We start from the raw sequence: 13,191 nt of genomic DNA, 5'->3' as shown, positions 1-13,191 counted from the left end.
TGGAGGTGAGCTAAAGCCTAAAGGGAATACAAGGACTTAAATAATAAATACAAGAGACCTTGTTAAGAGAAAGCTACACATTCATGTCTATCATGTCCCAACCCAAAGCTTGCCTTGGATTTATCTCTCTCATATCCATTCATTATCTTCACCTTTTCTCTTTTATCTCTTTTATATCTGTCACTATTTTTCATGTCTTCACTATCAACACTTACAACTCACTTACTAAAAGAGATTGTTTTCATTACTTTCATACAAATATCTTCATTTTCAACTCAACTTTTCAATTAATGGCATTTCAAGTAGATGACCATTGGGTGGTCATCTCCTGAAAACTTTGTTTTACTTTTTGATGAATTGTATTGAGTCTTCCATATCATATGTACTTTCTTTCTTTCTTTCTCTCTAATTGAATCCATGTTGCAAGAAATACATTGTATCTATACTTGTTTGTCCTTTTTCTTCTAATATATTTAGATAATTGTTCTTTTTAAAAATAAAAAAAATCAACTTCACATTCAAATAGTTAATTTTTTTTTTATTGATCAGTAAAGATGTCCATGGATCTAAAAGTAAAAATACAAAAAAACAAAAAGAGATTTGTTTTGTAAGGTGAACACTCAATAGAAGGAATTAATCTCTCAACCTTTTATTTGGCAAGAAAAAGAGTTATTATCAATCTAATATAAATTTAAAAACAAAAAGAGGTTCATAATTGAATTTTTTACAGTTTTTATTGTGAAACTATGCAAAAGGATAAGAAACTCTTGTTCTCCTCCACAAGCTTAATTATCTCACATTCTAATCCAACTTAGAGCTATAAAAAGTGTGGCAGAGTACTAACACACAAACCAGTCCATGCAAACACTCCAAACAAATCACATGCCTTCAACTATGTCCACCACCACCACCACAACCTTCTCTAATAACTCCGGCCACCGCCGCATGGGCTCGAGCGAGCTCGACGTCTTTGAAGCTTCCCGTTACTTTTCCGGTGACATGGATAGCCTTCCTTTAGGCTTTGGCTCATGGAGTACCAGTACAAAGAAGAAGAATTACAACATCAACAAGAAGAAGAGCTTGGAATTAATCCCAACACAACATCAACAACAAGAAGAAGCATTGCTCATTGATCATGAGAAGCAAAACAAGTTAGAGAAGAAGAGAGCATCATCATGCAAGTCTCTAAACTCTCCTACTGCTAAACTTGCAAATTATCTCAACTCATTCCTTCTCCAAAGGTCCTCAAAAAAGAAATCCATCAATTCCAAGTCCAACAACAAAAGCATGCAATCACTTAAAAAAGTTGATGATCATGATCATGATCATCATCTTAATCACCATGAAAGCATTAGCTTTAGAAGTTACAGTGACTGCAATAAGTCATACTCAAGCTGTGTTTTTGGAACACCAATTAGTCAAGCACAAGCTGCAGGAGGAATAGGAGAGAGGAGGACAACAAGGACCATTTCCAACCACTGCATTGAAAGGAGGATTAATGGTGAATATTATATAATGAAGAAGGTTGGAGATGAAGTAGAGGTTGAGGATGATGGGGAGAGTGATTCAAGCTCTGATTTGTTTGAGTTGAGGAACATGGAAGACATTGGAGATGGTCCCAATGACCTCCCTGTTTATGGGACCACTTCTTTTGAGGTTGCCATTGCTAGTGCTGTTCTTCTCTAAGATCATTATTGTAATTTGTAAACTATTTATTATTTTTTGTCCTTTTCTTGATTTTATTGTATGAATTTCATGTTCAATATTTGGTATTATATGTATGTTTGTGTTTATGGAAGTTTTATATTATTTTTAAAATATTAATATATGGTCTTTAAATTAAAAAAATAAGGAAATTTTTAAAAAAAAAAATAAAAAAACCTTAAACTCTGGAGAGACTATGCTCAACATATATCATTTAAGGTAGAATGCTCAATTAATATATTTATTTATGTAGTGCCATTTATGATAAATGATATTAATTTTATGATGCTGATTATTTTTTCAGTACCATCATTTTCACCTATGTAATTCATAGTTTTTTTTAATCACTTATTGTTGGTGAATTCAAGACATCTTCTGTTTTAATATTATTATTTTTTTTTAATTTATCTTCTTTAATTAATTATATGTTGTCTTCTAAAAAAAAATAAAAATGATAAGCCACATTCATTCAACCAGGAACCTAGAAATACAACTGACAACAACATTAGAGGACAACTAGACAACTAACACTTCAAAATAGTTCACTAATAATGAAAAGTGAAAATTGGTGAATAAAGGAAAGAATAAATAAAGTAATAAGGGAGGCAATGGAAACATGAAAACATTTAAATCTGAATGGTGTTCTAAGAATTCCAAGCTGTGATTAATTGTAATAGCTAAATCTTCTAGTCTTGTTTTTTTTTTTTTATACACTAGTTGAAATTGTCTGAGTATAAATAATTGTTCTCTTTCTTACTATATTTTATTCTTTATTTAATTAAATCATGATTTATCTATTTTATTATAAAATTAATTTAAAAAATAAAATAAAATATTAAAAATGTTGAGATTTTTTTTCCATGAATATCTTCTACGCGTAGCCATTCGGATGTATTACCTATCTAACTATTAATAACAATTAATTGGAGAAGTTAGAATGTGAAATCTAGAAATACATGCTTTCATGTTTGACAAAATGCTTAAGGTATGTTAGGGACTTACAATCTTATATATATGCGGAGTCACTCATTTAATATATTTGTGCTCTTACTCTGCATGAATTGAGATTTGAATATGTATCCTTTGTAGGACACGAACACTCTAAAAACTTTATGCCAAGAGATCAAGCGGTTGTTGACATATATATATATATATATATATATATTGATAAAAGCGACAAATGCCATCAAAGAGACATGTAAGTATAGAGATGTATTACTTTTAGTGGTTTAACAACTCTCTAAAATTTTATCATGTGGGATAGACTAACGCGTGAGACAATAAGACTTACCACATGCATCTAAGATGATATATCAAGTAAAATAGTCTCCCAACAATAAATTCTCTTGTTGTGCAATCCATGAGAAGTAAAGAATACAATTCCTCTCATAAAAACTCACACCATGATCCAATAATGCATCTTCGGTACTAGAAACCCAGTTAATTGTATATTAACAGTACTACTATAGTGCATGAGCGAGTGGCTTCAGCCCGTGTTTATTCATGCACTATTAAGAGCTTTACTATTGCACTAAGCAAGTGTCAGCTACAAATATAAATTTAATCGATAAAGCTTTTTCCAATCAAACCCACAAATATTAATATATATATATATATATATTTTCAAAAAAGAAAAAATTTAGGAGACCCGGAGCAACAATGACATTTATTTCAGCGTTAAGCAAATATAGGCGTTGGGTTGATCTCAGCCGTTGATTCTAATTAATCGGATTCGAATAGCGTTTGTGAGGATCCGACCCTTTAATGGCGTTGAAAGCTAGGGTTTAAGGGAGGGCTGAGAGGGAGAGCAGCCCCCAAATTGAGCAAAGAAAAGCATGATTTTGCACACAAATTTAGGATTTTTGATCCAATTTTAGTTTATTGGGAGCTAAAGGTTCATCAAAATTGTTTCTTTTCCGATTTAAAAACTTTTTTTTTTTCTGTCTATCTATCGATTGGTAGCCATGGGAGAGGCCGAGGATAAGCTCAAGGGGTATACTGTGATCAAGGAAGGGGAAGCTGAGATTCTCATGCATTCCAGTAACGCTGTGTTCTATAACAAGGCTCAGGTGATGGATTTTTTGTTATTTGGTTTATCTTCGCTTCTTTTTTTTGCACTATTTGGTTAATTCTTTGGATGATTGGATAAATTTTTTTTGTGTTTTTGTTAAAGGTTTGATCTTTTCATCTTTGTGTTGAATTGAATTGATATTGATTTGGACTTATTTCCATTTCCATGCTACCAAAATCTTCTTCTGCTGTTTTTTTTTTTAAATTTTTGTGGTACTTCTCTGATGGGTTTTGCTAAAAGTTATGTGTTTTTGTTTATTTCATTGGTTTTTCATTGCTACTTTTGCAAGCTTAAGAGTTGCGTGTTCTCTTGGCGTTGATAAGTTTGTCCAAACTTTTGTCAAGTTTAATCTCTCTGTCTTCGCTATTGGTACTCAAATAGTGTGATATTAAATTTGGAATTCATGCTTACTGCTGATCTAGTGTTGAATCTTGCTCAAACGTTTGAATCTTATGTTTTTAACTTCACCTTTGATGAACTTTAGCAGCTGTCTTCTTGACTTACAAAAATCTGGTAAATTTGTAATCTAGGTCAACAATAGGGATATGTCCATTGCTGTTTTAAGGACCTTTATTTCAAAGCGCAAAGAAGAACATGCAGCATCACTGAACAAAAAGGTGAAATCTGTATCAAAGGAGCATGAGAGCACGCCTTCAGAATCTGCAGAGGAGGAGACAAGCAATGCTGGAGATGGGAAACAGAACGGCGAGCACCATGCACATTGTATGGATGAACCTGAAGGCACTTCAAAAGAAACAGTGCAGGTGTCATCTTGGAAACGGCATGAAGAACTCAAGGCACCTAAAGTTCTTGAGGTTCATAGTACATACTTGTATTTCCTATTGCATTCTTTTTATTTTTGTATTTTTTCTATTTGAAAAATGTAATTCCTGTATAAAAAGAATATGTTAATTTCTTATTTTCCTAAAATCATTGAAACTCCACTATTGTGAAGGCCTTGGCAGCTTCTGGACTTCGAGCTCTCCGATATGCACGTGAAATAGATGGCATTGGTCAAGTTGTGGCTTTGGACAATGACAAAGGTAAACATTGTTTCTTTATACCATACAGGGTTGTTATAAGTTTACGACAGCACTTTAGATTGAACTTTGAACTATATCCCGTATCCTTTGAACAGTGTCTATTGAGGCTTGTAGTAAGAATATTCAATTCAATGGCTCTATTGCTTGCTCGAAGGTGGAAGCTCATCTTGCTGATGCCAGACTCTATATGCTTAGTCACCAAAAGGAATTTGATGCGGTAGCATTCTAGCCTTAATACACATTATTTTCATAATCTTTAGAATTCTCAAGCCCTGCCAATAATCTACAAAGCATTTTTGAAATATGAATAAGCCTTGGATTTGTTTGCTATGGTGATATATATATATATATATATATTATGGATTCATCAATCATCCCAATTGACATATCATTATCTATTGTTTCATTAGCTTGACACCAGTTAGATTTACTGGTTGGTCAAGCTTGGACAGCAGAAATTATTCATGTTTAAACTCATTTGCACCCTTAAATTATATTATATTTTTTGAAGCATTTGAGTATCAAATCATTTTAGAACATGACATGATCTAGCGGTTGATGATTATGATATCTTTCAGGTTGATCTAGATCCTTATGGATCACCCTCTGTCTTTTTGGACTCAGCAGTGCAGTCTGTTGCTGATGGAGGCCTATTAATGTGCACAGCTACTGATATGGCAGTTCTTTGTGGGGGCAATGGAGAGGTCTGCTATTCAAAGTAAGTATTTTTGACTTTGCGAGAGTTTGTTAATGCTGGCTTGTGTGTCACTGACTTCTTGTGCAACATAGGTACGGTTCTTACCCTTTGAAGGGAAAATATTGCCATGAGATGGCTCTTAGAATCCTACTTGCCTGCATTGAGGTGATTCCTTTTCCAATTGAAGATGACCACTTGAGTTTAGTCAGGTTTTTTTTCCTTTTTTAGTGTTAATGCTTTGTTCTTGTTCCCTTCAAATGCAGAGCCATGCAAACCGTTACAAGCGCTACATTGTTCCCATCCTTTCTGTACAGATGGATTTCTATATCCGTGTTTTTGTTCGCATTTACACGTAAGCTAGCTTCATTTGATTGTACATTTGCTTCTAATCACTGTTTGGGAAAACTTGGAACAAAAGTTGGATACCAGGTTCTCAAATAGCTATTTCACACTCTATGCACTTCACTGAGTAAAGAGAGAATTCATATGCAGCTCTGCAAGTGCGATGAAGAACACACCTCTTAAACTCTCCTATGTGTACCAGTGTGTTGGTTGCGATTCATTTCATCTACAGAGTGTTGGAAGGACTGTGACTAAGGTAATATTTTTGTTAGGTTTTGTTCTTATTTTTTCAACTTTGACATTCTCAGTGGTGTTGGAAATTCATTTCACATTCTTAATTGCTTGTTTGCTTCCGATCTATGATACTATAAGAATAACAGCCTGAAATATGCACCGGGGTTTGGTCCAATTGTTCCACAAGAATGCAGTGATTGTGGAAAGAAATTTAATATGGGCGGGCCTATATGGTCTGCACCTATCCATGACCAAGAATGGGTATCATCTATCTTAGCAAATGTTAAAGCTTCAAAGGAAAGATATCCTGCTTATGAAAGGATTTCTGCTGTTCTCACAACAATTTCAGAGGTATTAAGTTTACCATTGTATGTTTTATACCATCAGTTTATTGTTTGTTGCATGTACCATTTGAAATTAGTGAATGAAAACTACTGGGTTGCTTATTCTTCAGACATTTCTAAAATGCATATATGTGGGTTGATAATGCTTTCCGATTATGATATTATGATATGCAGGAGCTTCCCGATGTCCCGCTTTTTGTCAGTCTGCATAACTTATGTGCCACTCTCAAATGTACCTCGCCTTCTGCAGTTATATTTAGATCTGCTGTGATTAATGCTGGGTACCGTATTTCAAGCAGCCATGTTAATCCACTAGGTCTGAAAACCGATGCTCCTATGGATGCCATTTGGGACATCATGCGATGCTGGGTATTCCACAATCACTCTGAATTGAAGTTTAGCTGGTTTCTGATGTCAAGTCATATAAATGTTTATCATTTCTGATATCATCCAGGTAAAGAATCACCCGGTGAAAGCACAACCTCCAGATCAATCTGGGACTGTTATCCTTTCGAGAGAACCAAGTTTGCAAGTATGTCATTTTCTTCATTTTTTACATTGGCCTCCAACTTTTTGTTCCTCATTTGGCAAAAGCCAATATTTCTGATGTTGTTGTTACTTCACAGGCAAATTTTGCTCGCGCGGTTGCTTCTCTCAGCAAAGCGCAAGCAAAGAAGGTAGCGAGGTTCCTTCCGAATCCTGAGAGGCATTGGGGCCCGAAAGTGAAGGCCGGGAGGCAGATCAAGAGCAAGCATGCTTCTTTGTTAGGCCCTGAGCAACTCAACGAACATCTAAAACACATCGAGAACAGAGGGACTGATGAGCAAATCAACAATGATGAAGATGAACAAAAAGCAAAGCGCCCAAAGCTCAGTGAGGATGAAACTACGGCCATGTCATGAATTCTGTTGTCAATTGAAAATGTGTTATGTATGCCATGCACTTCTTGCAGTGCTTCTCCATTTTGTCTTTATAGGCTTTCAATTGTGTATCAGAACTTCCATTTTGAGAATTTGCTAATTTATTTTTTTTCATTTGGGTAAAATTTACCGAAGAAAGAGATAATTTTTGGGGTTGTTAATAGACTGTAATTAACTTTCTGGTCACATAAGATTCATGGCAAATCCTGTGAAGAAGCTTATGACATGAGTTACGACACTGTCATTCTCTTTACACAAAAGATCTAATATCAATAAATCAAGAGGTCATTGACTATTATCATTATTATTGTCATTATATTAGATATAATTATTCTAAACATAATATATTACACATAAATAAATATATATGTTGATATATCATTATTATTGTCATTATATTAGATATAATTATTCTAAACATAATATATTACACATAAATAAATATATATGTTGATATAATTAAAACAAAAATGATTGTAATAAGCCTACATAGAAGTGATGCCAAACAGAGCAAACCAACTGAGAAAAGGAGCCAGAAGGTCATGTAAGGTCATGTAACAAAGAAACTAAGAGGAACGTGACGGTGGCTTCAAACAATTGGTACTCTTGAGATGGAAAAATTCTTTTATGGAGAGCTTTCTCAAAATAATATACACTGGAATCATAGTTACCTGGATAGTTATAATTTGGATTAGATGATGACAAGTGGTCAAAGCCTATATTGACAAGAACACGGCGAGTGAAAGTCTCAGCAAAATCAGCAGCAGTTTTTGAAGGGTTGTTCAACAGATGTATGAAGACAAAAGGTGTCTTTCTAGACCATCTATACTCCCCCTTTTTGTATGCCTTAAAATTTGGATGGAATTCTTCAGGTATGATTGCTCAAATGAATGAATTGCCAGTTCAAGAAATAACACTGAACCAGAAAAGATGAGTGATGGTCTCCAACAGATTCAGCTGCCTTCTGCTGCTGCTACTTGTGCTTGTTACATCATCAACTGTTGTTGTTTCTTCACTGCCATAAAACCACTTGGAAACAGCAGTGATGATCACCTCCAGTGCAACCATTGAGAAGAGAATCAAGATGTTGACACTGAATATGAAGACAACCACAATGCCCATGACTTCCACAAATTCTTTCAACTCATTATTATTACTATTATTATGAACATCCATTGTTAGCTTCTCAAGTTATTTCAATTTTGCTGTTGATTAATTAGTAAGGAATAGATGCTCCATTTATGAGTGGAAACTTTAGTCTTAGTAGACTAGTAGAAGACTAGGACTAGCATTTCTTTACCTTATGATAAGCTTAAATTTGTTTTTGATTGTAATTTTTTAAATTGAAATTAGATAAGTTTGGATAGATTTTTGTTAGTTTGGGTGTTTGTAGAATTTGACACATATCCACTTATATATGTTTATTTATTTACTGATTTCTTCTTGCTTAAGATGCGTAAATTAAAATTTTGATGAATTTGAGTTTCAAAGTAAAGACATACTGCTTTTCAAAGGATTTCTGCTGTTCTTAATACAATTTCAGAGGTATTAATTTTGCCACTTTATGTTTTATGCCATCATTTTACTGTTGCTTGTACCATTTATAATTAGTTAATGAGAACGACTGGGCTGTTCATTCTTCAGACATTTCAAGGAATTTAATAGATGCTCTATTTATTATTTGGTACATCATGCGATGCTGGTTTTGTTGCAATCACTCTGAATTGAAGTTGAGCTGGTTTCTGTTGTGGAGTCATATAAATGTTTATCAATTCTGATATAAACCCAGGTAAAGAATCATCCAGTAAAGGCACAACCTCCAGATCAATCTGGGACTGTTATCATTTCTAGAGAACCACTTCTGCAACTATGCCATTTTCTGCATTGTCCTCCAATTTTTGTATTACCCATTTGGCAAAAGTTAATAATTTTGATGCCTTTGTTACTTCACAGGCAAATTAGCAAGGTTCCTTCCCAATCCGGAAAAGCATTAAGCTCTGAAAGTGAAGGCCGGGAGGCAGATAAACCTTTGTTGGGCTCTGAGCAACTCAATGAACATCTAAAACATGTGGTAGAGAACGGTGGGTCTGATGCGCAAAATATACTGACCAAGTGGTCTATTGGTAGTCGGGTCTCTAACTCTTCACAAATGGTGAGATTTTAAATTACAGATGATGATAAATTTATATAAGTGTGAATAATGATTGTATGTGAGTGATTCCAGTGGCCATGTATTACATGGACCCTACTTTACTTCCACCGAGGTTTATGCACATCCAGCCTTTCTTATAACTCATCTTGGTAAAAAAATAAAATATAAAAAAACACGAATCGCGAAATGGTCAGTGAGAATGAGACTACTGCCTAATCATGAATCATGATCCATTGAAAATGTATTATGTATGCCGTGCACGTCAGTGCTGCTCCATTCTGTCTTCATAGGCTTTCAATATATATATATATATATATATATATATTTTATAAAATAGGCTTTCAATTGTGTATCAGAACATATATTTTGAGAATTTTCACACAAGAAGTTTTGAATTTGTTCATAAGTGACCAATATCAATGAAATAATATTTGGTATGAAACCAATTCATCAACAAAACATAGTGCTTTCTCTACATTTTACTTATGTGTTAGTTACTAACAAGAAGATCGACTCACTGTACATGACTAGGGAGTCTTGTCAGTAATCAAAAACAAGAACTATTTCATTAACTGGGAGCCCAGTTTGTAATGAAAAGCTCATATTCTCAACCCATTTAGTGCCTGACTCTTGCATTTTAACCATGTGGTTTCCTCCAACATCTTCCCATCTGTAACAAGAACACAGAAAAGCTGTATAAGAACATGTACAGATTGATTATTTAATTGATTACTGAAATGAATTTGCTGCAAATTGTGTTCATATAAGAATATGTACCTGTATCAAGTTCTCCTCCTCCCATTAATAAACCAATAGGCAATGGCTCTAAAAATCCTATCAAAAAGCAGAGCCAAGAGTTTCCTTTTTCAATCTCTCTCAGCTCCTTGACCGTTTTGAAATCGGCTGTTACCTCATGAACGGATCAACTCTTCTGGCAAAGTTGACTTCATTTCTGATAATATTATTACCAGTGTTATCACTAGCATTACCAGCTCCTTGATTTTCATGTATGAACTTTTGAGTTGTTCATTAATGGCCAGCATCAATGAAATAATATGTGAGACAAACTAATTCATACATAGTGCCTTTTCTACATTTTAATCATGGGTTAGTAACTAGGAAGGAGAAGTATTCCATTCTGTGTACATGAGTTGGAAACTTGTCAGTAATCAAAAACTCTTATTCTGAGCCCATTGGGTGCTTCCACTCTTGGAAATTTCACTATGTGGTTTCCTCCAACGTCTTCCCATCTACAAAAATCACACACAAAAGGTGTATTAAGAATCTCATGTACAGATTGGTTTTTTAATTGATTAATTAATGACTTTACTGCAAATTTTGTGTTCATATATATATATATATATATATATATATGCACCTGTATCTAGTAACAAAGTAATGCAGAAATGTTGCAATTTCTGCAATTCCCAACTCTTTTCCTGGGCAAAGTCTGCTGCCTCCCCCAAACAGAAGAAAATATGGATGAGAATCCAGGTTCTTATCCTGCATTTGTCAACATTTGGTCAATTTCTCAGTTTTGTTTTACCTGACAGTAAATTATTTTATAAAAAAAACAATGATATAAAGTGAAAACCAACCAGCCATCGCCATGGATTGAATGTTGCTGGTTCAGGATACAAATATTGATCATAGTTTATCTCTCTTGTGTACACATAAATTCTCCAACCCTTTGGAATCAGAAATCCTGTTCATAAGAATTTACTGACTGTTTAGCTAATGGTTGTGGATTATTCTTCATTGAAATCACACAAAATCTCTTGTCAACTACTCACCTTTCATTTCCATGTCATGAGTTGTCTTTCTTAAAACTCCATTGACAACTGCAGCAACTCTCAGAGTTTCAAGAATAACCTGAAAACAGAACAAATAACACTAGCATGTCAATTCATGCTTTTTCTTTTCTTTCCCTTTTTTTTCATGCAAAAAGTTCATGCCTTTTCTTTTCTTTCCTTTTTTTTTCATGCAAAAATAGTTTAAATTCACTCACAGCTCTAGTGAATCTCATAGACTTGTAGTCATTCCAACCAATCCCTTCTTCAGATGCCTTCCCATTTCTGATACCAAAATGTTCTTTCTGAAATTACAAACAAAGAAACAATGAATTAGTACTGACTAAGTAGTGAAGTGTTTAATACTTAATAGCTGCTGCTGCTGCTGTTGTTGTTGTTGTTCTTACCCTGAGCTCTTCAAGAGCTTTAGGATGATCAAGGAGATACTTAACAGCCATCATCGACGTCGTAGAGACCGTCTCATAGCCCGAATAAACAAGAGCAATAATCAAATCAATAATCTGATCATCACTAAGCATTGATCTTGTGCTACCATCATTTTTCAGCAAGCAATCAAGCATATCATTCTGTGAACAATTTGATTCCCTTCTCTGCTGAATAAGATCTCTCAACATTCCCACAGCTTTTTTTCTTGCCTGAAGACCTCGTCGATAATTAGTTCCGGGGAGATTTATAGGCAAAGACAGTGTCCCAACAACAAGCTTGAATATCTCTATCTTCAAAGATTCAGCAAATGAACCAGTTTCAATGCTTGCAATTTGTTTCAGAGCTGACAACAATGCCATCTACACAACAACACAATAATAAGTTAATAACAACAACAAAATCCATCAGCAAAAAACCAACACTGAATTAAAACAAAGAAACAAAGAAAGAAAAGAAAGCTAAGAAAATAAACCTCTTTTGTTTTCTGTTGAATGTCAATGATTTTGTTAGACCAGTCAGTGAGATGAGATCTCATGAACTGATCAATCTTGTGAAGCAAATGGTCTCTAATCATGGGAGGATTGATAAGGCCAAGCATGGCACCTCTCATGGTTTTGTGAAGAGGGCCATCAACAGCAGCAATGTTACATTTACCAAGAATATCAAGCATAGATTGTGGGTACCCAGGAACAAGTCCTTTCCCTTCATTCATAAGTATAAATCTATTCAACTCTGGATCCATAGACACCACTGTAGGACACCCCAATATATGAGACTTGAACAAACTTCCATACCTTCAAAACAGTAAGCAGAAAAAAACAAAAAACATCATACACATGTTGTTGATAATGAAGAAGAAGAAAATGAAGATGATGATGATGATGAAGATGAAGAAGATGATAAACCTGGCTCTCTGATTCTTTAAAAAGTTAGGACCTTGTTTAAGAAACTCAGTGGTTTCTCCAAAGAGTGGCCAACCCATAGTTCCAGGAGGTAGACCTTTCTTCCTGTACCTTAACTCATTCCATCTCAACACAGCACTGGAAATCACTAGGAAACTAAAAACAAGGCCAAGAATAAGAAGAAGAACTCCTCCAAAAACCACCATGACTGAATTCCAAAGCTCTACTTCTTCTTCTTCTTCTTCTTCTTCTTCTTCTTCTTGTGAGCTAGAGAAGTGTGTTTGCTTGGCTATATATAGGCAACATCCACAAAGCAAACTAAGTTCCAAGATGGTATTTAAGTATATCAAATATTCTATATTTATTGCTGAAATACAATTCATTTATATATATATATAATATATATATATATATAGAACCAGTAAATTAGGGATGTCCAAAGTAATTATCGGATTAATCCGTTATAAACATCACCGAAAACACATTCTATAGTATTAATAACATTATGAACAGTAAAAAATATTTATTACTTATATAAACAAATA

General features: G+C 34.3%; 3 protein-coding genes across 3 annotated transcripts; 2 read left to right on the top strand and 1 right to left on the bottom strand.

Moving 5' to 3' along the window:
- Positions 1–782: 782 nt before the first annotated feature.
- Positions 783–1,798, top strand: LOC120277054. Its single transcript, XM_039283801.1, has one exon. It carries the CDS (start codon positions 859–861, stop codon positions 1,684–1,686), a length of 828 nt encoding a protein of 275 aa, XP_039139735.1. The 5' UTR covers positions 783–858; the 3' UTR covers positions 1,687–1,798.
- Positions 1,799–3,460: 1,662 nt separating this feature from the next.
- Positions 3,461–7,469, top strand: LOC120277051 (probable tRNA (guanine(26)-N(2))-dimethyltransferase 1). Its single transcript, XM_039283799.1, has 12 exons — positions 3,461–3,773; positions 4,306–4,590; positions 4,731–4,818; positions 4,914–5,035; positions 5,397–5,536; positions 5,608–5,680; positions 5,779–5,867; positions 6,008–6,113; positions 6,230–6,442; positions 6,610–6,804; positions 6,890–6,967; positions 7,062–7,469. The coding sequence occupies exons 1-12, from the start codon at positions 3,669–3,671 to the stop codon at positions 7,335–7,337; spliced, it is 1,770 nt and encodes a 589-aa protein (XP_039139733.1). The 5' UTR covers positions 3,461–3,668; the 3' UTR covers positions 7,338–7,469.
- Positions 7,470–9,902: 2,433 nt separating this feature from the next.
- Positions 9,903–12,917, bottom strand: LOC120277052 (cytochrome P450 85A1-like). The gene is made up of 9 exons (XM_039283800.1): positions 12,650–12,917; positions 12,217–12,538; positions 11,705–12,103; positions 11,516–11,602; positions 11,301–11,379; positions 11,106–11,212; positions 10,886–11,010; positions 10,285–10,757; positions 9,903–10,177 (listed from the first exon to the last, which is right to left on the bottom strand). The coding sequence occupies exons 1-8, from the start codon at positions 12,850–12,852 to the stop codon at positions 10,670–10,672; spliced, it is 1,410 nt and encodes a 469-aa protein (XP_039139734.1). The 5' UTR covers positions 12,853–12,917; the 3' UTR covers positions 9,903–10,177; positions 10,285–10,669.
- Between the last annotated feature and the right edge of the window lie 274 nt (positions 12,918–13,191).

This window comes from Dioscorea cayenensis, chromosome 15 (genome assembly GCF_009730915.1).
Source record: "Dioscorea cayenensis subsp. rotundata cultivar TDr96_F1 chromosome 15, TDr96_F1_v2_PseudoChromosome.rev07_lg8_w22 25.fasta, whole genome shotgun sequence".
NCBI lineage: Eukaryota > Viridiplantae > Streptophyta > Magnoliopsida > Dioscoreales > Dioscoreaceae > Dioscorea > Dioscorea cayenensis.
Note: the sequence above shows the minus strand (reverse complement) of the source record. Positions and strands in the feature narration are given on the sequence as shown.